At 42.4% G+C, this 24,520-nt stretch overlaps 2 protein-coding genes across 2 annotated transcripts in view; both read right to left on the reverse strand.

Moving 5' to 3' along the window:
- DHX37 (DEAH-box helicase 37) overlaps positions 1-7,693 on the reverse strand; it is a 35,796-nt gene extending 28,103 nt beyond the window's left edge. Inside the window, exons 1-6 of the mRNA XM_058158493.1 lie at positions 7,521-7,693; positions 4,469-4,638; positions 4,232-4,344; positions 2,471-2,801; positions 1,108-1,256; positions 36-128 (exon numbers count right to left, since the gene is read on the reverse strand). Coding sequence (XP_058014476.1) covers positions 36-128; positions 1,108-1,256; positions 2,471-2,801; positions 4,232-4,344; positions 4,469-4,638; positions 7,521-7,623 — 959 coding nt within the window. The 5' untranslated portion in view covers positions 7,624-7,693. The remainder of the gene's footprint in view (positions 1-35; positions 129-1,107; positions 1,257-2,470; positions 2,802-4,231; positions 4,345-4,468; positions 4,639-7,520) is intronic.
- Positions 7,694-13,374: 5,681 nt separating this feature from the next.
- BRI3BP (BRI3 binding protein) lies at positions 13,375-23,184 on the reverse strand. The gene is made up of 3 exons (XM_058158648.1): positions 22,940-23,184; positions 19,670-19,772; positions 13,375-17,759 (listed from the first exon to the last, which is right to left on the reverse strand). Exons 1-3 carry the CDS (start codon positions 23,126-23,128, stop codon positions 17,344-17,346), a joined length of 708 nt encoding a protein of 235 aa, XP_058014631.1. The 5' UTR covers positions 23,129-23,184; the 3' UTR covers positions 13,375-17,343.
- Between the last annotated feature and the right edge of the window lie 1,336 nt (positions 23,185-24,520).

Genomic DNA, 24,520 nt, shown 5'->3' on the forward strand with positions numbered 1-24,520 from the left:
ATCTGAAACCAGTATTGGTAAGAGACCATACTTACTGTTGGGATAAATTCATTTCTGCTGCAACTCGCTGAGACATAGATATTGCCGCTACACGCCGAGGTTCAGTAATCCCGATGATGCCGCTGGTGCTAACAAACCGAATGGAGATGAAGTTTCAGTAAATTAGTTAAGAGCAGAGTGTCTCAACCGTGGTAACTTTACGGTGTGTGGACTTCAACTCCCAGAATTCCCTCGCCGCCCAAGTGGATTTCATTTGGCAGGATTCCATAGGCAGCATGGATGGAGTTCAACTCCCAAAATTCTGGCTGAGGAATTCTGGCAGCTGAAGGAGTCCGTGCATTTTAAAATTGGTAAGCTTAAAAAAGCCACTGGTTTAAAATAATTATTTGTACCAGAGGTTTGTGGAAAGTATGTGTGAGCTGTTGTTAATTGATGGATGAAAACTAACCAAAGAGAGAAGCAACCTGGAATTAAGGAGAAATTTCCCAACAGTGAGGATAATTAACCAGTGGAACAGCTTGCCACCAGAAATCATGGGTGCTCCATCACTGGAGGTTTTTAAGAAGAGACTGGACATCCACTTGTTTGAAATGGTATAGGTTCTCCTGCTTGAGCAGGGGGCTGGACTAGAAGACCTCCAAGGTCCCTTCCAGCTCTATTCTGATTTTATTTAATTCTAGCAAGCACAGACAGATAATCCTTGATTTACAACAACTGAGCCCAAACTTTCGGTTGCTAAACGAGACATTTGTTAAGTGAGTTTGCCTCCATTTCACCACCTTTCTTGCCTCAGTTGTTAAGTGGAGCACTGCAGTTGTTAAATTAGTAAAACCGTTGTTGAGTGAATCTGGCTTCCCCCATGACTTGTCAGAAGGTTGCAAAGGGGAATCACATGATCCTGGGACAGTCACAAATATGAGTCAGTTGCCAAGCATCCAAATTTTGATCACATGACCATGGGGATGCTGCAAACGGTCATAAGTGTGAAAAATGGTCCTAAGTTACTTTTTCCAGTGCCGTTGTATCTTCAAACAGTCAGAAAATGAACGGTTATAAGTGGAGAACTACTTGTCCAAGGAGCTGCCTAAGAAGCTCCCAAATTCCTACCTCGCGTAGCCTGCTTCATAGAGGAACTGAGGCACTTGTGTGGTTTTCCCGCAACCTGTTTCTCCACATATGATGACGACAGGATTCTCCCGCACAGCTTCCATGACCACCTGCTCTTCTCCAAGTATGGGGAGCTTCAACCGGGCTTCCTTTGACAAAGACAAGAGAAACAGAAGAGATTTACAAACAACAAATACGGCGGTAGCCCAAACTGTAAACAAAATTTCAACACACGTCATTTTGGAGTTTTAAAACCGCTTGTGGTTAATATTCCCACCCATATGTCTTATATTTTTTGGAACCCTGAAATAAGTGCTTGGCCTTATTGCCATGCGCTCAAAAACCCAATTTGGCTTATTATCAGCGGATGTCTTATTTTGGGGGAAACAGGATATCTATCTCCATGTTTTATTTGTTTTATTTATATAACATTCAATTTCCATCAAACAGTGTGTAATCCGGATAGTTATTTTTAAACAATTATAATCCACATATTTGTTGTAGTATTCATCACTGTAATATTAATATAATAACAATATTTAACATCATCTTCTTTAACAACTCTCCACATTAACATTTCCTCTTTTTATATCTTCCTTTCTAACTTTTGTTTCTATTGTCTAGCCATTGATAAAATACTGTTTATCAGACATAAAATAAGACATCCCCTGATAATAAGCTCAATCGTGCTTTTGAGCGCATGCACTAAAATAAGCATCCCCCCGAAAATAAGCCTTCCCCGAAAATATTTAAACACAGAGCTGGAAATCAGGTAAGACGGCAAGAGGAGCCCCATTTGCTCCACGCGCTCCAAAATAATAAGACCTCCCCGAAAGTATGGCCAAGCGCTCATTTCCAGGGTTCAAAAAAATATAAGACGGTCTAATTTTCGGGGAAACCCAGTACATCCCACATCAAAAAATATTCAGTTTCTTCTTTATCCTTAATAGTGAGCATTAATCTATTAATTTCTGTGCATTCTAATATTTTCTTAATTATCCTCTCCTCTATCTCTCATCAGATATCACAATATAAAGTGTGTGTGTGTGTGTGTGTGTGTGTATACACACACACATATATGTATAAAACACAATAGTTATATATACCTGAGCTCTGAGATCTATCTACCTACCTACCTACTATAGCACCTGAGCTCTTATATATCTGATTAGATAGATAGATAGATAGATAGATAGATAGATAGATAGATAGATAGATAGGGAGGGAGGGAGGGAGGGAGGGAGGGAGGGAGGGAGGGAGAGCGAGTGAGCCCTTTGTGTCCAGCTGCCAGCTCAAATTTGCTTGGTTAGCGAACTTGAATGAGGCATGAGAACATTCTCTATGGATTGGATTCAAAACTGACCTGAATCTCGGGGGATCGATCCACTGGAACAAACACAGCAGGTTCAGAGGTGGGTTTAGAGGTTGTGTTTCTTTGCTCAGGAGGTTTATCAAGTTCTTTGGGTAAAGCGAGTAGCGATTTGGAGATCTTTCCGGATTCCGTCTCGGTGGTGGTGGAGGCTTCTGGGAGTGCCTTGTCAACCTGTTCTTCCTTCTCAGAATTCTCCTCCTCCTCTTCTTCCTCCTCTTCTTCTGCCTCTTCCTCCTCCAATTCAAGTCTGCCCCTTTTCCTATTGGCACCCCCAATGCTTTTGATTTTCTTTGACCAGCTGGCACTTGCTTCCTGGACTGACCTGAAACACCAAGACTTCCACATTATCCCCCAAGCCAGGGATGCTACTCAGCAGGTTCTGGAAAACCGGTAGTGGAAATTTTGAGTAGTTTGGAGAACTGGGAAATACCACCTCTGGCTGGCCTCACAACGGGGTGGGAATGGGGATTTTACAATATGCTTCCCCCAAGAGTGGGGTGGGAATGGGGATTTTGCAGTATCCTTCCCCTGCCACGCCCACCAAGCCACACCCACAGAACCGGTAATAAAAAAATTTGAATTCCCCCACTGCAGCCCAAGCACTGAAGAGACCCCAGGGAAGATGATTGAGGCCAGCTTGGATATCCACTCCAATCAGATAAATATTATTTCTAACAATTCTGGAGGCTCCCATATCTGCAGATACCCAGAAAAGATTGTCTGCTCTCTCTGAACATCATCTGCCTCTCCCAAAGTCAGAGTATATAAGCTAGAACTCAAATGGGTGCAGAAAGACGCCATCAAATATACATCCATGTTGCATAAATAAAACAATAAAACAAGCCAATGAGCTCAACCCTTCCTTAAGCAAACCCAAAATCCCACTAGCACTGATTATGTTATTTAGTTGGGTAATTAAATGTCTGCAAGAACACAGCCAAGTTTAGAGAACCCCAAGAACCCCTCAGTCATTGTCCTCCTCCTCCTCCTCCTCCTCCTCTGTCTCATTCTACTCCACAAACCCCATTCCCTTCTAGCACTGATGGTATTCCCTAGTTGGGTCATGAAACATCTGCAAGAAAACCACCAAACTCAGAGAGCACCAAGGACCTCACAATCATCCTCCACCTCCTCTCCTCCGTCTCCAAACCCTATTCCCTTCTAGTGCTGATGATGTTACTTAGCTGGGTAATAAAACGTCTGTAAAAAACCACCAAGCTCAAAGAGCACCAAGGACACCAGAGTCCTCCTCTTCCTCCTCCCTTCTGCAAACCCCACTTCCTTCTAGCAGTGGGTCATGACACATCTCTAAGACGACCACCAAGCTCAGAGAGCATCAAATACCCCACAGTTGTCGTCATCTCCCTCCCTTCTCCTCATCTCTGCAAACCCTAATTCCTTCTAGCACTGAAGATGTTACCTAGCTGACTTATGAAATGTATGCAAGAAAATCACCAAGCTCAGAGAGCACCAAGGACCCCATTCTCTTTCTCCTCTTCTCCTTGTCTGCCACTCCACAAACCCCATTCCCTTCTGGCACTGATGATGTTACCTAGTTGGGTAATGAAACGTCTCCAAGAAAACCACCAAGCTCAGAGCACCAAGCACCTCACAATCCTCCCTTCTCCTTCTCCATTCTGCAAACCCCATTCCCTTCTAGCACTGATGTTACCTAGCTGGGTCATGGAACGTCTGCAAGACCACGACCAAGCTCAGAGAGCGCCAAGGCCCCCTCACACTTCCTTATCTTACCTTTTCACCTGGAACATCCGTTTTCCTGTTCCGAGCTTGGACGTGGTGTAGAGAAGCTTCATTTCGGCCTCAGGCACCTGGACTTCACTCAGCCTTTTCAGCAATTCCGCTCGCTGGAATTTAAAACCCAGCCCAATATAACAGACCACGTGAGCTGAGAATGAGAGTGACGTCTCCTGCCTCCCCGCATCACCATATTCAATCAAGCGTGGGGTTTTCCTGAAATTAAACACCCACCTTTTCCTTCTTGGCTTTTTGTTCCAAAACCTTTTCCAAATTCTTCTTCTGCTTCTTTGTCAGGGGTTTCTTTCTTGGACTTTTAAGGCACGTTGCTGATTTCTCTTGGGTTTTTCGGGATGGAAGGACGAGGGCGTTGCTCTCATCCACGCCTTTCAAGATGGTTTCATCTAGAAGGGGTGGGAGGAAACAGAAAAAGGACCTCACCAGGTTAAATTGCAACCCTACTTTGCTACTCCACCTCCATGCAAAGTTCACTCTAAAATAAGTCCCGTGAATTCAAAGGCAAAAACTGTACCAGGTGCCTTGGGTGCAATCCCAAAATAGTTGAAACATCACTTGACCATCATTCACCATTGACAAAATCCCCATCAGTCTATAGCAAATTGGCATAGCTTACATCCTGTGACAACAATACCTTTAATATCACCAAACAGCCACATCGGACTATTTTAGCTCTTCGGGAAGGACTCGATAGGTGGATAAAAATGCCAAATCAGCTCTAAACATCTGGCTGATTGTGCAAGCCACAACCTCACAAGGTTGTCGTGGGGAAAAAAGCAGCAAAGAGTTATTTATAAAGTAAAGGCAGGATTTTAAAAAAATCATTTTTTTTAAAAAAAGTAGTCATCTTAGAGGTAATGTTAATTTGCTTTTGAGGTATGAATGAGAGCCAGTTTTAGCAGAGTGGCTAAGACACCAGGTCAGAAAGTGGTAAGTCCTGAGTTCAAGTCATGCCTTAGCCTTGAAAACCAGCTTCGGTGGGTGGAACTGGGTATGTCTAGTTTAACAAAAAGAAGGACTAGGGGAGACATGATAGCTGTGTTCCAATATCTTAGGGGCTGCCACAAAGAAGAGGGAGTCAGGCTGTTCACCAAAGCACCTGAGGGTAGAACAAGAAGCAATGGGTGGAAACTGGTCAAAGAAAGAAGCAACTTAGAACTAAGGAGAAATTTCCTGACAGTTAGAACAATTAATAAGTGGAACGACTTGCCTTCAGAAGTTGTGAATGCTCCAACACTGGAAATTTTTAAGAAAATGTTGGATAACCATCTGACTGAGATGGTATAGGGTTTCCTGCCTGGGCAGGGGGTTGGACTAGAAGGCCTCCAAGGTCCCTTCCAACTCTGATGTTATGTTATGTTATGTTATGTTATGACTTTGGGGCCAAGTCCCTCTTTCTTAGCCCAATCCACCTCCCAGGGGGTTTTTTTTTGGGGGGGGGGAACAGGACAAGGAAGGCATAATTATTATATGTGTTATGTAATTATAAAAATAATGTTCCCTTTATTTGTATTCATTTCATGTATTCAAATCATGTTTATACTTATATATATTATCTAAAATATAATATGTTAATATGGCTCTGCACTACATCCTACAACATCTTGAGTCTCCAAAGACCTACGCAAGGGTCCTTTTTGTAGACTTTAATTCAGCATTCAATACCATCATTCCAGACATTCTTCTAACTAAGCTAAACCAGCTACAGGTACTGGAACAGACTTGTAAGTGGATCACAAGCTTCCTAACAAACAGGAAGCAGCAGGTGAAGCTAAGCAGAATCACATCAGATACCTGTACAATTAGCACAGGGGCCCCCCAAGGCTGTGTGCTCTCCCCACTTCTCTTCTCTCTGTATACCAATGACTGCATCTCCAATGATCCATCTGTTAAGCTACTGAAGTTCACAGATGACACAACAGTGATTGGTCTCATTCGAGACAATGACGAATCCGCATATAGACGAGAGGTCGAACGACTAGCCTTGTGGTGCAACCAAAACAATCTGGAACTGAACACACTCAAAACCGTAGAAATGGTGGTAGACTTTAGGAGAAACCCTTCCATACTTCCACCTCTCACAATACTTGACAACACAGTATCAACAGTAGAAACCTTCAAATTTCTGGGTTCTATCATATCGCAAGATCTAAAATGGACAGCTAACATCAAAAACATCATCAAAAAAGGACAACAAAGAATGTTCTTTCTGCGCCAACTCACTAAGCTCAAACTGCCCAAGGAGCTGCTGATCCAATTCTACAGAGGAATTATTGAGTCTGTCATTTGCACCTCTAGAACTGTCTGGTTCGGTTCTGCAACCCAACAAGAAAAACACAGACTTCAGAGGATAATTAGAACTGCAGAAAAAATAATTGCTACCAACTTGCCTTCCATTGAGGACCTGTATACTGCACGAATCAAGAAGAGGGCCGTGAAAATATTTGCAGACCCCTCGCATCCTGGATATAAACTGTTTCAACTCCTACCCTCAAAACGACGCTATAGAGCACTGCACACCAGAACAACTAGACACAAGAACAGTTTTTTCCCGAAGGCCATCACTCTGCTAAACAAATAATTCCCTCAACACTGTCAGACTATTTACTGAATCTGCACTACTATTAATCGTTTCATAGTTCCCATCACCCACCTCTTTCCACTTATGACTGTATGGCTGTAACTTGTTGCTGGCAATCCTTATGATTTATATTGATATATTGATCATCAATTGTGTTGTAAATATTGTACCTTGATGAAGGTATCTTTTCTTTTATGTACACTGAGAGCATATGCACCAAGACAAATTCCTTGTGTGTCCAATCACACTTGGCCAATAAAACTCTATTCTATTCTATTCTATTCTATTCTAAAACGTGCTTGACAAAATAAATAAACACATTAAAAAAATATGCATGTTCTCCCCGTTGAGTTATTTACGATCGAAGGTATCCAAAAAGTTAAATAAATAAACAGTGTTTAAGATAGGAACAAGCCAGCATTGGGATAGACTTTATTTGGATCTTTGGGGCCTGCCCCCACTCCCCCCAGTCTAGCCTACCTCGCAAGGTTGTTGTTACAAGGAAAACAGGAGGCGGGAATACCATTGAGTTCTGTATTCCCCCCCCAATAATAATATTCTTATTATTAATTAATGATTAATAATTAATGTTTTTAATTAATAAATTAATAATTTAATAATGAAATTAATAGATTAATAAATAAAGTTTTTAATTAATAAAAAGTTTAATTAATAAATAATATTCACCTCCCAGTTCCAGCTGCACAGGCTCCTGGGGAGCGGGACCCCCCCTCCTGGGCGATCCTGGCAGCCGCGCTCGCCAATTGCGCCTTTTTTGCGCCTTCCCCATCGAGGCGCCTAGCAACGCAGCCCCTCCGAGCCCACGTGGATCCCCAGAAGCGAACACTTCCGCCTTCTGACGTGACATCTCGCGAGAACTCGTCCCTCCCAGGACTTCCGAATCTATGGTACTTTTAAAAAGAAGTCCGTTCGAAGGAGGAGGAGCTTGCAGAGCTCCCGGGCGGGTGGGAGGCAAACCGCGGCGGAGAATCCAGGGATGGCGGAACGGGATGAGCAGGGCGATGCTGATGATAATAACCCTGAGGCTGTGGTTTTGTTTTAATTAAGATTATTAATTAATAAAAGCAAACCACCTTATGATGTGTGGAGGTGAGGTCTCTCTGGTACCTTTTTCCTTTTCCTTTTTATTTATTTATTTTATTTTATTTATTTATTTATTTGATTTTTATACCGCCCTTCTCCCGAAGGACTCAGGGCGGTGTACAGGCAAAAATAAAACAGATAATACAATATACAATTTAAAATGCAAATTAAAAAACTTATTTTAAAATTAGCCTGAGAAGTTAAAATATAACATAAACTAAAAACCCCATTTAAATTAATTATTTTTTATTAATAATAAAAAATTATTAATTATAATTTATTAACTCCTTGCACTGAGTTTAGGCGGTTTCTCTTTTTTTCCCAACAAAATCAGGAGGTGGAGTGGCTATCTTTTACAAAAAGTCACTGAATCTAAAAAAATATTCAAGTTGCACATAAACTTGCTCTTCCAGAAACTATTGTATACGACCTGTCCCTTAATATCACACTTCGATTCTTACTATGCTACAGAATAGAATAGAATAGAATAGAATTTTTATTGGCCAAGTGTGATTGGACACACAAGGAATTTGTCTTGGTGCATATGCTCTCGGAGTACATAAAAGAAAAGATACGTTCATCAAGGTACCACATTTACAGAGCCCCTGACTACGATATCGCACAGGCGAACATGTTAACCACACTACTAACATGGGCTAGGTCTTGTCCATATCCTCTCATCTTCCTGGGTGACCTCAATCTACCTCTTATTAACTGGATAACAAACGAATGTACAACTGAACCCATCCATACTACCCTATACAATGCTGTTACAAATCTAGGTCTTGAACAAATAGTACCTAACAATACAAGACTCAACAACTGCCTTGACCTCATCTTCTGCAACAACAAAAACTTAATTTATGTACTACAAATAAAAGAACCCTTTTCCAACAGTGACCACAGCATAATAGACTTTTGTATCAATATACACCCTTACAAAAATAGTTGTAATAATGGTATTCCAAACTACAATTTCAAAAAAGCCAACTATGACCTTATAAACACCGACCTCTCATCTCTTGACTGGCAAAATCTATTCTCAACCTGTATCACTACTGAAGACCACTACAGAGTTTTCCTACTTGAAGTCAATAGAGTCATTAAACTTTATGTACCACAAATCATCACCAAAATCAAAAAACAATTTATCCATATCAATAAAAAAGCTCCAATCCCCCCCAAAAAAATCCCTCTGGAGAAGAAACAAAAAGGGCTATGTAGCAAATTTCAAAAACTGCTACAGAAATATATGCAACCAAATAAAAATTGAATGCACCAATTACCGCACCAATTACCACACCAAGCAAGAAGACAACCTTCTGCGCACAAATTCCAATCGTGCTTTTTATAATTTTGTGAACAACAAACTTAAAGACTCGAAATCCATCCCACCACTAAAAGAATCTAACGGCAAAGAACGGCAAAGAATATAATGATGCTAAAGCAAACATTTTTAACACATTCTTTGGCTCAGTCTTTGTTAATAGTAATGGCTCATACCTGACATTCCCCAATTGTACCAACAATGAGTACAACAACCTAACACAAATAGATTTCACAGAAGATAATGTTGAAAAAGCTCTTCACAAACTGAAACCATCCTTATCTATTGGACCTGATGGACTATGTGCATACTTCTTAAAAAAGCTTTCCACTAATATAGCAGAACCCCTAAGCATAATCTTTGAAAAAGCTTTCACGACCAGTTCCTTTCCCAAACTTTGGTCATTAGTCACGGTCATCCCTGTCTTCAAAAAAGGAGACCCCCAACCTAGTTGAAAATTAAAGACCAATCTCTCTATGCTGCGTCACCTGCAAAGTAATGGAATTTATCATCAACCAATCCATTACCCTCCACCTAGAAACAACCAACCTACTCTCTAAGAAACAATTTGATTTCAGAAAAAAATTATCATGTAATTTACAACTTCTTCACTGCAAAAACATATGGACTACAAATCTTGATAAAGGCAAAGCAATAGATGCAATTTACATAGACTTCTGTAAAGCTTTTGACTCAGTGGTACATGATAAACTTCTCCTAAAACTAAAATCCTATGGCATCTCAGGACCCCTCCACAATTGGATAACAGCTTTCCTAACAAACAGACAACAAGTGGTCAAAATTGGCAGTGTTCTATCAAATCCTGTTCCTGTCAAAAGCGGTGTTCCCCAATGCAGCGTTCTTGGACCAACACTCTTCATATTATACATTAATGATCTCTGTGACCATATTACAAGTAATTGTGTTCTCTTTGCTGACAATGTCAAACTATTTAACACCACCAACAATACAGCTACCCTTCAAAAAGACCTTGACTTTGTGTCAGAATAGTCAAAAACTGGGCAATTCCAAATCTCAACCAGCAAATGCTCAGTCTTACACATTGGAAAAAAGAATCTAAATACTAAGTACAAGCTCAATGGACATTAACTTACAGATGACCCCCACCCTGTTAAAGACCTTGGAGTTTTCATATCAAATGATCTAAGTGCCAAAGCCTACTGCAACTACATCGCAAAAAAGGTTTTAAGAGTTGTAAGCCTAATCTTGCATAGCTTCTTCTCCAGAAACACTACACTACTAACCAGAGCATATAAAACATTTGCTAGACCAATTCTTGAATACAGCTCGACTGTCTGGAACCCATACTACATTTCAGACATCAATACAATTGAACGTGTCCAGAAATATTTTACTCCTCTGAAAACAACAAAATACCTTATGCCACCAGACTTGAAATCTTGGGTTTAGAAAACTTAGAACTCTGCCGCCTTCAACATGAGCTGAGTTTAACTCAGAATTATCTATTACAATGTCCTTCCTGTCAAAGACTACTTCAGCTTCAATTGCAACAATACACAAGCACACAATAGATTTAAGCTTAATGTTAACCACTCCAATCTTGATTGCAGAAAATATGACTTCAGTAACAGAGTTGTTAATACGTGGAATACACTACCTAACTCTGTGGTCTCTTCCCAAAATCTTCCCAAAATCCCCAAAAACTGTCTACTATTGACCTCTCCCCATTCCTAAGAGGTCTGTAAGGGGCATGCATAAGAGCACAAGCGTGCCTACCGTTCCTGTCCTATTGTTGCCTTTCATTATATCCAATTAATATAGTTATTACATACTTATGCTTATATATATATATGCTTATATATTGTATAGTTATTTCATGCTTATGCTTATATATACTGTGTGACAAATAAATAAATAAATAAATAAATAAATAAAATAAATTCTGCATTCAGGATCCAGAAAAAAAAAAGGGCATTAAAATTTCAAATCTGCACCCCAGACGCTCAGAATGCAAAGCCAAGGATTAAGAAAGCTTTATATATTTTCACTAAAGAAGAAGGCAGGACGAGACAGGATAATTAGAAATATTGTCTAATAAACATTTTAGTAATAATTCTACAATTCGTTCTATTGGTCTCTAGCTGTCCCTATTCCTAAGCCTTGGCTAATGAATGCCCCAGGAGTTATCTAATACATATTTTATTGGCTGCAGGCCATCTCTATTCCTAACTTTAAGCTGATGTCTGCAAGTTGTCTAACTCTTGTTACTTTTATCAGCTGACCCAGAATCATTACAAGATTTACACAGGCACATTTCCTGTGGATAAGCATTCTTGTTCTTGCCAGACTCCACAAGTACAGGCTTCCTGATTTACTTTCAAGCGTGTGCCATGACCTGGCTTTATTTTAGCAAACAGCCCATCATGTGTGTCTGTATGTGTGTGTATAAAGAGAGAGAGTGCCTACAGATGGAGCTCTTGCCTCACAATCAGGAGGCTGTGACTTCAATCCTAGGTAGAGGCAGATATTTCTCTCTCTGGGCACCATGAGAATATATTTGTGAACAAAACTCCGCATTGGCGACGGGAAGGGCATCCAGCCATTCAAACACTCCGCTAGCTCCATTCAGTTGCCCAGACAGCGCCCTGCAAGGGATTATGGGGTTGTTAAATGAAGATGAGAGAGAATGGGAGAGGGAGAGTGGGAGAGGGAGAGAGAGAGAGAAAGAGAGAGAGAAGAAGAAAGGCAGAGATAGAGAGAGGAAGAAAGAGAAAGGGAGAGAAGAAGAAAGACAGACAGAAAGACAGAGAGAGAAAGAAAGAGAAAGACAGAGAGAGGAAGAAAGAGAAAGAGAGAGGAAGGGAGGGGGAGGGAGGGAGGGAGAGAGAGAGAAAGAACAATAAAGATATCACTGCAGAAAGAAAGAATCTAAAATTAATGTATAAATGTAAACATAAGAGAAGATATTATAAAGCTGTGATGGCGAATCTATGGCACGCTTGCCCGAGGTGGCACACAGTGCCCTCTCTGTGGGCATACAAGCTGTTGCTCCAGCTCAGCTCCGCTATGCAAACGCCTCCCGCCAGCCAGCTGGTCTTCAGGTCTCTGCTGCATATGGAACAGTTAACAGTAACAGAGTTGGAAGGCACATTGGAGGTCATCTAGTCCAACCCCCTTGTCGTGTCCCACTCCTCCGCTGACGGCCGGGTCAGGGAAATCCGAATCAGGCTTGCCTCTGCAGCTCTGCCCAAAGTCCTAGCAAAGTCCTCAGAGCAGGCAGGAGACCAGAAAGTGACTTCAGCAAGATAAGTTGGACTTTGCCTGACTCAGAGACTGCCAGAAAGCAGATCCTTTATATAGGCCATGGGGTGTGGCTCCATGACTCAGCACTCATTAAGGCCTGCCCCTCCCTTCCTTCTGTTGCCTCCGCCTATCCAGTCTTCTGATGCGAGGGTCACTCCAATCAGCAGCTGTTGGAAGTAAACTTTCCTCAGGCTCACATGCTGTGGAGGAGGGGGAGGGGTCTAGCTGCTCCGTTTGCCTGGGCATGGAGCCAGGGCTGGGACCGGGAGGTGCCCCCTCCTCTGCAGCTTGTCTGGGCATGGAGCCAGGACTGGGGCCGGGAGGCATACATTCCTCCGTGTTCGGGAGCAGATAAGCAGACCCCGGCTGCGGTGAGAGTGGACAAGACACAACACCCCTGCTCACGCAGGAGATCTGTAGTAGGGATTCGAACCGTCGAACTGCCAACCTTTCTGATCGACAAGCTCAGCATCTTAGCTACCAGTTAACTACCTAGTCAGGCCAAATGTGCGGGGGGGGGGGGAGGGCGCACATATATTTGCTGCCCGCTTTGGGCACTTGGTCCGGAAAAGGTTAGCCATCATTGTTATGGAGGAATGAAATAGATAATGTGTAATAGATAGCTATAAAGTGTAATGAGTATAGAAATTAATTAGCAAAATATGAAATGTATATGTGTATAGTTTGGTTAAAAGATTAAATGGATGTTATCAAATATGCCGGTATCGGAAAGCTGCAAAAATGTAACAATGATTTTAAGGATGTAAATACTGAATAAAAACTATTTTTTTTAAAAAAAAAGATACCACTGCAAAAGTTACAGTAAACATTTAAGATTTATTTGGTCACCACACCATAATTCAGTTGTGACATCAGTATACAAACAATTCACTATGTAGAAGTACATAGGTCTTGGTGGTCAGATAATAAATAAAGGTGTGGATGAACGTTTTCCCCAAATCTTCACAGTTATTCAACAGCATCATTCATAGAACTAAGGTTTTAAGATCATTGATTAAAAGGAGGCCCATGACACTTCCTTTTCACCAAAATCATATATTTTTTTCTTAAACAAAACACATAATTTTGCCATACAGACTTTTTTTAAAAAAAACAACCTAATACTTAGGAGATCAAATGTCCAGGTAAGAATCAATCACTATACTCAGTGCAGATAAAACAGTTATGATCCAGGGATATCTATCTATCTATACATACATACTATATATTTCTGCTTTTACAACAGGAAATTTTTAAACATGGCACTTGGCAACAAGGATCCAGGGAATCAAGGAAGCGGTTTTAAGTTTCATGCAAAACATAAGAAAGATTAAAGATCTTTAAAAGAAGAAGATAAGCCCCTTAAGATAGAATCTTAGCTGCAAAATACAAATTAACAGGCAAGAAAACACATTTCACCTTCATCAACAGAAAAAAAAGATAACCTACAGCCAGCAAATAAAGACAGCCTACAAAACAGCTTTGGCAAAAAAACCCACCTAATCATAGCCCAAAAGGCAAACGTATGACATTATCTTAGCACATATTTGCACACAATCTTCCAAAATCCAAGACAACTTTAAACAAAAAACATTAAATTCAGTAGTTCTGCTCTATTTCTTGGTCAGGCTGATGTGCCTCAATCGATCACAATAATTGCATGGATCAGGGATCCCCAACCTTGGTCCTTTTAAGACTTGTGGACTTCAACTCCCAGATTTCCTCTGGGAGTTGAAGTCCACAAGTCTTAAAGGGACCAAGGTTGGAGACCCCTGGCATGGATGGTTCACCACAAATGTCTACACGACACTGATTTTAACACAAGACTGGAATTCTCGGGTGGGGAAAAAAATTCCCTTGAGCTGCCATCGTTGTAATATCCCAGCAAGATTGGGGTTTGTTAAGTTGTTTTGTATGATTAAAAAATGAAAGTCGGTCTATTTATTGAATGAAAACCATCCTAGGAAAGTAAAAATCTTGGCAAAGTGGAATTTTAGCACATCTAATACCTCTTAACTATACAAAAGAGGATTAGCTTTGTATATTCTTGCATTATTTAAGGAATGCAAAGCCCGCTCACTTTCTCTGGCCTGCTTTGGCATCTAGTATTTTGCTTCCATTAGTTAGTATTACCATGGGTAGTTCTAACCAGAATTATGCCTAGGATCTGAAGGACAATCCAAATTAGAATTAACCAAGATCGGCTGACCTTGCCGTGAAGGGAAAAAAATAATTATTTGCTGGCACGCATTGCAAAACTGTTTTTCCAAACTGTTAAGAATTAACAACAGTGCAAATCCAATCTTAATTCAGGCTGGGGGGGGGAAAAACACCTTTATATCATTCAAAAACTGAAGTTTGTAAGAAAAGAATCGCAGCTGGTTAGTTTGAACATTTCACCTCTCTTTCCCTGAATTGACAAATCAAATTAAATACCTTACTACTGCCCATGGCCAACCACAGCCATCAATAATTAACTGCAATGCTTAATTTTTCTCCCTGAACCTATATATTGAATAAATAGGCTACCAACATCCATTTTTTTAAAAACAAAGCAGGGTATTTTCTAGGTCTCTAGATGAGCAAGGTGAAAAAAATACCACAATAGTACTATCCACAAGAGAAGTGAACAGTAACAAGAAGAAAAATAAAAGCAGAAAAAAATCATGCACATTTGTATTTTTATAGAATAAGGGGAAAAAATAACTTAAGGTCATCTTCACTTTCAAAACTCTGCAAGAAAATGGCAAGAAGAGTCTATTTCAAGTACAATAATTTGTGCTCCTGTTTAATTTACATAATAGAGAATTTTACTTAGCCAAATCTGCACCAAGGCAGCGGGGGCAATATATATATATATATACCTCTATATTCTTTTTTCAACTATTGCCTTATACCAAACAAAATGTTGTATATATCAAATCTATTTATACATATACATCTATATATTTTTACTAGTTCCTGCATCGCCACTAACAGGAAGCTGATTTAAAGGAGGGAGTTCATTTTAACCAATGTTCTCTAAATTCCAAGTTGCTTTTTCTTTTAGAATAGTAAGAATAAAGATTGTGGGACTTTATTCTTTGATTTGAAGAATTCGATTGCAGAAGAAAAGCAGCGGTTTTGTGTTTTCTAGAGCCTTCATTTGGGAATGATTGGGACTCGAGTGTCAACCTTCAAAAAATGTTGTTGTTTTTCTGGAAGGAAGGAGACACTTACCAACTCACAAGTCTTGACAAGTCTATAATGTCATTTAGATCAGTATATATATATATATATACACAAACACACACACACACCCTTGAGTGTCATCCAGGCAAATTAATTGCCCACTTCCACAAGCACGCAAAAAAATCATGAGGCCAGGAGATGCTAACTATTCCTGCAGCTTCCAGTTTTCCTAGGAAATGACTGGCTGTGGAATAGGTCTTCCAACAAAAAAGAGTTATGTGTTTTTGGAGGTTAGAAACACGTGGGAACCAAAGCTAATTGCTCTGAAACTGGCCCTGATAGTTTACTACTTTGCAGGTACCATTTATATCATAAACCTCAAATGGTCCCTTGGGCAACTTTTTCGTGGCAAACCAAATTAGCCTCTGCTTTTTTAAGGATTGAACCCAATCATCTCCTCCATATTATCTTTTGTGGGGAAAAAAAAGATTTTGGATAGATGAACGAAGCACAGATCCTTCTGAAGTTGATAATTTTATGGAATTTATTGCCACGTTAATCCTGAGAAAGATTCCTGTATCCCACCTTTTCTTCTTCTTTTTTGCAATCCTTTTTTAATCTGTCACTGATCGTGATTGGGGTGTTTTAAAAATGAGTCAAGCTGAGGCTGCTTGGGGTTATTTCTGCCTTTCTCTTTTTTTCAGGCAAACTCATAATTTCGATAGAAATGTAACTTCCATTCTGAAAAGCCAACTTCTCTTCTGCCGTTATGCACACAAAATTGTTCTCCACAGCTAATATTATCTGACTGACACTCAAGTTTCTTTCTCAAGGTCTTTTGCTTAAATTGTGCCAAGGAAGAAGAGGAACCAATGTGTACAGGCAGAAGATTTTAGCAGGAGAGGTTTTGGAGAAGGGGCTCAACTATTTATAGGAAGGTGGACTGTTTGTGTGTGTGTGTGTGTTTGTGTGGAGGCTAAAGAAAGGGACCGTTTTTAATAAAACTGGAGAAAAAAAAATACAGAGGTAGTTTTGATGCTTCTGGTTGATCTCTGAAGGATGCATCATCTTGCTTTCAAAATTCAGGGTGAACCATATTGAGACCTTGACTCAAATAATTTTTTCTCCCTTCGCAATTATATGAAAAAGACAAAACGAGGCACAGAATGAAATGATCACTGAAGGCAAGATGGAAAAAAGAAGGAAAGGAAAACCGATCCTCACAATTGTTCCTCTCGGATTGAACTCTTCGTGTTTCCTTCCTTCTTTCCGAAGGTAAAACTGACGTCCGGTTTATAGAGAATTTTCTTGTTCGAAACAAAACGACTCCATTGGCCTTTATCAAATCTCCCTCCCTATTATTTTTTTCTTTTCTTTTTTCTTTTTTTTTTTTTATAAAAGATGTTTCAAATGCTTGGAAAACAGCAGATAAAATTCTACTCGTGGACGAACATCTCTGAACGTACAGCTAATCTATCTTACTGTCCATTCATGTTTCGTTCAGGGTATGGGCGGACAAGCTACGCGCGAAGACTAACGGCTGGATGGTGCACACGACTTTTACCCCAAAATCTGCCTCGTCATGGCAATCGCCCGTCTCCCGCGCAAAGGGTGATGCTCCCGTTAGTCGCCTCCTCGGTCCAGATTCTCAATCACACGAGACAGACGGATGTTCAGAAGCCTGATCTGGCTGTCGAGGTGGTCGATCTTCTCCTCCAAGGTGTTGTGGCTGTTCCTCCGCCAGTAGAAGCTCACGGGACCCGTCATGAAGTAGACGGCGACCACGAAGCAGAGGGGAAGGACAGCGTGCTCAGGCTCGCTCTCGTATTTCTGAAGGATGTAGACGCAGGAAAGAGCGAAGAGGACGATACGGATGATCCAGAAGAAACGCCCGCACAGGACATGCAAGAGATAGAAGAAGAATCCAAGGAGAAGAGACACGAACCAATAAGCCAACAAGATGGCGCCGATCAGCAAAAGGGCCCGAGCGGGATTGTTGGCGAGGGCGGTGTGGCTGAAATAATGGGTCAGGTTGGATCCTGAAAAAAAACAAAGCAGAAAACATCAACCGCCGAGGTAGGAAAACAAGCATTGACAAATGAAAAAAAGACAAAACTCGTTCATCGGATTTTACATCTGTGTTATAGGTAGTCCTTAATGTGAGCGGCATGGTGGCCTAAAGGTGGACCTCTCGCCTCACAATTAGGAGGCTGCGAGTTTGGTGCTAGATAACAGCAGATATTTCTTTCTCGGCGCAACGAGTAAAAATTGTCTGTTGTGAGCACCGTGTAAGCATCAGGAAGGGCATCTGGCCTGTAAATGCTCAGCTCCATTCGGTCGCCCAGATTCCACCCTGATGCAAGGGATTACATCGTTAAAAGAAAAAAAGTTCCTCAACTTACAACATTTGTTTGTTTGAAATTACAATGGCCCTGAAAAAGTGACTTACAAGCAGTCCTCGTGTTAATGACTGTTGCAGAGTCCCCAAATCAAAATTTGGGTGCTTGGTAATGGTCATGTAATTTATCCCAGCGTCTTGGGGTGTGTGTGTGTGTGTGTGTCACATGATTGCTAATTGTGACCTTCTTAGTTGGCTTCCGACAAGTTCAAAGTCAAGATTCGCTTTACAACCAACATGATTTTAAAAAAAAATTTTATTTGCATTTATATCCTGCCCTTCTCCGAAGACTCAGGGCAGCTTACACTATGTCAAGCGATAGTCTTCACCCATTTGTATATTATATACAAAGTCAACTTATTGCCCCCAACAATCTGGGTCCTCATTTTACCTACCTTATAAAGGATGGAATTTACTTAACAACCACACTGATTTGCTTCACCATGGCAGAAAAGACCGTCAAACCAGGCACAAGTCACTTCAGAAGGATCTCTATTAGCAATGGAAATTCAGGTGGGTCTCGATTGTGGTCGTAAGTTGAGGACTATCTGCCAACAACCCCCTGCAAACTCTTTCCATATCCAGCTGTTGACAACTCTTGCCTGACTCCATGGTTTTAACAACCAGGCCTGGTAAAGTTGAGTCTTCTAAGAACCACTGAAACTCAACCTCAAACCCAATCCATTAACTATAAAATATCCATTTTAAATAACCTTCCTTTATAAGCAAGGGACCCTTCGCAAAATTATTTTCCTTATCTGATAGAAGTGAAATGGAGTTGCTCTGTTTCTAGCAGGACTACCAGATTCTGTAACAGCTGCCACCCATCTGGTAAACTTGCAAGATTTGTTTCTCTTGCCATGTACATGTGCAAATCCGAACTAGACTACATTGTTTCTCTGTGTCATATAATATAGGTGGGTATATGCATACTTTTGTATTTATTTATTTTGCCACGTTTATATAGTGTATATTAGAGGCGGAGACCCTTTAAGGGCTGTATGCAATGGAATTTCATTTGAACATATGTATCAGGGTTCTGATCGATGCCCTAAATCATGAACCTGAAGCCAAGCTTCAAATGAAATTCAGTTATTTAATAGGAGCTTCATGTCGGCATGTTCCAGGTGAAGCCAACTCTGACCCCACGTAATTTATGACCCTGTTTCCCCCCCCCCCAGAGTGTGTCATCAGTCACATTCACCAACGGAGCAATTTTGTGGGTTGTAGAGATCACTCCCCTCCAGCCGCTGTGGGTAACCCTGGGATACAGCCCTGAGAGAGATCAGTCTGGAATGTGCTTTTCATTTTGGCTGTCATGCTGCTTTGCCGTTTTCCCATCCCCCTCACCTATGGCAACTCGAGAGCAGGCCAGGGATGCTTGGCGAGTTGACATTATGCTGATCAGTGTACATGCAAAGTGACAATAAAGTTGTTGGAAGTTCTCAGGTAGATGGCACATAAGTTTAATAATCAAATAAAAAGAAATAAAATCAAAGTAAGCTTGGGGAACACACGAGAACCACCCCAACTACTGTTTTGCTCACCTACCATCAATTCCGAGGACATCTAGAAGATCTGTCCATATCCTCCAGAATGTATCTACTAGAACATCCACTCCGTATACAAATCGCTCCGTCAGTCTGGAGAAAAACTGGAAAGACAAAAGATAAAAGACTGTTTCCATCCTCTAAAATGTTAAGTGCTTCGTAGGAAAGAAATCCATTCTTCTAAAGCAGGGGTCTCCAACCTTGGCAATTTTTAAGACTTGTGGACTTCAACTCCCAGAATTCCTCAGCCAGCCAGGGATCTACAGTAGTGGACAAAATTGTGGAAACGTTTTGAGAAAAGTGTATTTTCTAAAACTACCACTTTTTTTTTGGAGTACCATAAAATTATATATCAATGGAAAGATAATTTAATCAAGAATGTAAATGTCAGCCGCTTGCTTGCTACCAGCTGCCATTGTAACGGGAGCGGGGAGGTTTTGCTGGTATATGGGTGAGGGGAAAGTGAGTGTCGTGTCCCACTCCTCCGCTGACGGCCGGGTCAGGGAAATCCGAATTAGGCTTGCCTCTGCAGCTCTGCCCAAAGTCCTAGCAAAGTCCTCAGAGCAGGCAGGAGACCAGAAAGTGACTTCAGCAAGATATGTTTAGACTTTGCCTGACTCAGAGAATGCCAGAAAGCAGATCCTTTATATAGGCCATGGGGTGTGGCTCCATGACTCAGCACTCATTAAGGCCTGCCCCTCCCTTCCTTCTGTTGCCTCCGCCTATCCAATCTTCTGATGCGAGGGTCACTCCAATCAGCTGTTGTTGGAAGTAAACTTTCCTCAGGCTCACATGCTGTGGAGGAGGGGGAGGGGTCTAGCTGCTCCGTTTGCCTGGGCATGGAGCCAGGGCTGGGGCCGGGGGATGCTCCCTCCTCTGCAGCGTGCTTGGGCATGGAGCCAGGGCTGGGACCGGGAGGTGCCCCCTCCTCTGCAGCTTGTCTGGGCATGGAGCCAGAACTGGGACCGGGAGGCATACATTCCTCCGTGTTCGGGAGCAGATAAGCAGACCCCGGTTGCGGTGAGAGCGGACAAGACACAACAGCGAGCCTGACAGTAATGCAGTAACTTTTGTGAAGGATTTGCTATTAGAATAGCAGTTACAGTATAAAGAAGAAAAGTGAAACATGTAGAAAAAACAAGATATACAAAAATTATCGCCATGTCACTTAATACTTCATTGGGTAACCTTTAGCATGAATTACGGCCTTACAACATCTTCCCATGGAGTGAACCAAGTCTTTTAGTTCTGCAGCTGTTATAAAGTTAAACCAAGATTGAATGATGGCTTCTATTAACCGGGTTTTACTGCTGGGTCGCTTCTGACTAACAAGTTTCTTTAATTGGCTCCATAGATTTTCAATTGGGTTAAGGCAGTGGAATATGATTATCTTGAAACTCAAAAAAAAGTGGTGTTATTAGCCATCAAACCTCAAAAATACACTTTTCCCAAAAGATTTCCACAATTTTGGTCACTACTGTACCAATAGATTGGACTTGCCTCGCCCCCCACAATTGAAAGAGAAAGTGACCAAAGGACACCATGGGAAGGTATTTATGATCCATATCCTGGATTTTGAACCCATACCTGCCTAGGGAGAAGTTCCTGCCATGTGCTTCCAATGGTTGAGGAGCTGTGAAGCAGCAAAGAACCAATTTCCATGAAGGAAAAAAAAAAGATCTGGGAAAGAATTTTTGGCCAAGGTTAAGTCGAAAAAGATCCCTTGAATCCTCTGGTCTACCTTTGGTTCTGGGTGTTCGTCTTCTCCTTCCAAAAGGAAGGAAAAATGCCATAGTTCACTCACGGAAAGTCTCTGGTGGAAGAGGGAACATGGAGGAGCCCAAAAGGTCATCCAAGGAAAACAAGCCTTCCTTGATACAACCATAACTAACTTCTACTCAACCCTGACAAAGTTCCTCCTGCCAGAATTTTGTCTAAGCATCTCCACATGACACTTACTATGTAATATTATTGATTAATCTCCACTCCTAATGGTTCTGCCTGGGTTTTGAGTGACTCATGTGCCATCAAGGATAAACTTCTCCTGGATGAAAAACCAGCACATCTTCTCCCGTTTCTCCTATGCCTTTCCCATCAGGTCACCTTTCCAGTAGGCACCTCAGCTGGGCCAACCAGAGCCCTGAACATCTCCAGTTGTCACCACCGTGACCAGGTTCACTTTCATGACCAACCCCACCATCATCAGCTCCGCTTTCTAGTGGGCATGCCAAGTGGACCAACCAAGATACTGAACATCTCCAGTCATCTCCATCACCACATTCACTTTCCAGCAGGCTCATCCCCAACATCCTCACCACCAACCTAACCATCCTCACCACCAACCTAACAATCATCACTAACACAACCCGCACCACCGTCAGGTCACCTTATGGGCCTCAACCGCATCAACTCAATATCTGTAGGGTTCAGGTCATGGTTGTCCCAAAGATGCTTTTAGCTATACGATTTGGGATGAACACCCTTCGAATGGTGTGGAAGTAGGAACAGATTTCCAGAGAAAAATTGCAGACTACAGGAACTAATTTGCACCACTCAGGTGATCCTGAGGACACAGATAAACTTCCAAGTGCTTCAGCAACCCTCCAAAAGGATGCAAATGACCAGCTGTCTGCAAGGAATATAAATCTTTCCATTTCCCACCATCCGGTCAGAGCTGAAGAAGCTTCTTGGATGAGAAGCGAAACGTTTTCAAACAAAACTAGAAAGTCCAGTTGCCTCTTGAAAAAAGCAACTTTGGGACAGGATACCCAACATCTTTGGTCTACCCGACTGGAGGAACATGTACCCTGTTTATTTTCCAGTGAGAGCCCCCCATCATCCTCATCCCCTCCCCACCTTCAGATCACCTTGTGGACACCCTCCCCCACACACCATGAGTCAACCAGGCCCCCCAACCTCTCTGCTCATCCTCACCATCATGGCCATGTTCACTTCTCAGAAGCCCCCATCCTCATCTCCAGCATTGTACCCCCCACCATCAGGTCACCTTGTGGGGGCCCCCCCCAACCGGCTCAACCAGGACCCCCTCCCCAACATCTTTGGTCATCATGTCCATCATCCCTATCAGGTCACCTTTCCAGCTGGCATCCAAGTGGATCAGCCAGGACTTCTCCAATCTCCCTCCTGGCCGCCCACGCCGAAGTCGGGGAGCCCCTCCTGAACCCACCTCCCCGCCAGAGCCCCCAGACCCCTCCCCTTCCCTCCCCCGTCTCCTTCCCCTCTTTGCCCGGACCCTCCGGGCGCCGCTCACCTTCTGCAGGGCGCGCACGTTCTCCTCGCCCAGGAGGCCGCTGGCGCCCTGGTAGACGCCGCTGGCCGCCCTCCGGAGGGTGTTCTGCTTGTCGGCGCCCCGGGATCCCCGCGCCCCCCGCGCCCCCGGCCCGGCCAGCAGCAGCAGCAGGAGCAGCAGCGCGCCCCGAGCCCCGCTCCGGCTCTCCATGGCGCTTCTCGCTCGTGCGCTCCAGCCGGCCGCGCTTGGCTTGGCTTGGCTCGGCTCGGCTCGGCTCAACTCGCGGTTTTTCCCCGCTTTTCCCCGCCCAGCCTCGGCTCGGCCGCTCTCGCCCGGCCGGGCAGCGCTCTCTCGCGGCGGCGGAGGCTCTGGCGCAGCTCCGCAGGGAGAGGAAAGCCGGGCTCGGCTGCGCGCTCTGCGCTCCTGGCGCGCCCCGGACCCCCTTTTGGAGACCCCCCGAGAGCCCAGCGGTCCCGGGCCTGGGTCTGTGCCTCGCTGCTCGGGAGGGGTGCTTCGAGGTTTTTTTTTAAAAAGGGGACATTTTGCATGCCTTCCAAGGGGAGGGAAAATAGAATAGAATAGAATAGAATAGAATAGAATTTTTTATTGGCCAAGTGTGATTGGACACACAAGGAATTTGTCTTGGTGCATATGCTCTCAGTGTACATAAAAGAAAAGATACCTTCATCAAGGTACAACATTTACAACACAATTGATGGTCAGTATATCAATATAAATCATAAGGATTGCCAGCAACAAGTTACAGTCATACAGTCATAAGTGGAAAGAGATTGGTGATGGGAACTATGAGAAGATTAATAGTAGTGCAGATTCAGTAAATAGTTTGACAGTGTTGAGGGAATTATTTGTTTAGCAGAGTGATGGCCTTCGGGAAAAAACTGTTCTTGTGTCTAGTTGTTCTGGTGTGCAGTGCTCTATAGCGTCGTTTTGAGGGTAGGAGTTGAAACAGTTTATGTCCAGGATGCGAGGGATCTGTAAATATTTTCATGGCCCCCTTCTTGATTCGTGCAATATACAGGTCCTCAATGGAAGGCAGGTTGGTAGCAATTATTTTTTCTGCAGTTCTAATTATCCTCTGAAGTCTGTGTTTTTCTTGTTGGGTTGCAGAACTGAACCAGACAGTTATAGAGGTGCAAATGACAGACTCAATAATTCCTCTGTAGAATTGGATCAGCAGCTCCTTGGGCAGTTTGAGCTTACTGAGTTGGCGCAGAAAGAACATTCTTTGTTGTCCTTTTTTAAGATGTTTTGATGTTACCTGTCCATTTGAGATCTTGCGATATGATAGAACCCAGAAATTTGAAGGTTTCTACTGTTGATACTGTGTTGTCAAGTATTGTGAGAGGTGGAAGTATGGAAGGGTTTTTCCTAAAGTCTACCACCATTTCTACGGTTTTGAGTGTGTTCAGTTCCAGATTGTTTTGGTTATGCGTTTATTGTTAATATTGTCTGATTGTCGCCCCTCGTTTCATCTAGGTTTTTCTTAATTTTCAAATCTGAATCTCCCTCCCTTCCTTCTTTCATTCTTCCCACATCTATCTTCGTTCGTTCATCCACCCTCCCTCCCTTCTTCCTTCCCTC

The sequence above is a fragment of the Ahaetulla prasina genome, chromosome 15 (assembly GCF_028640845.1).
Source record: "Ahaetulla prasina isolate Xishuangbanna chromosome 15, ASM2864084v1, whole genome shotgun sequence".
In the NCBI taxonomy this organism is placed as follows: Eukaryota; Metazoa; Chordata; class Lepidosauria; order Squamata; family Colubridae; genus Ahaetulla; species Ahaetulla prasina.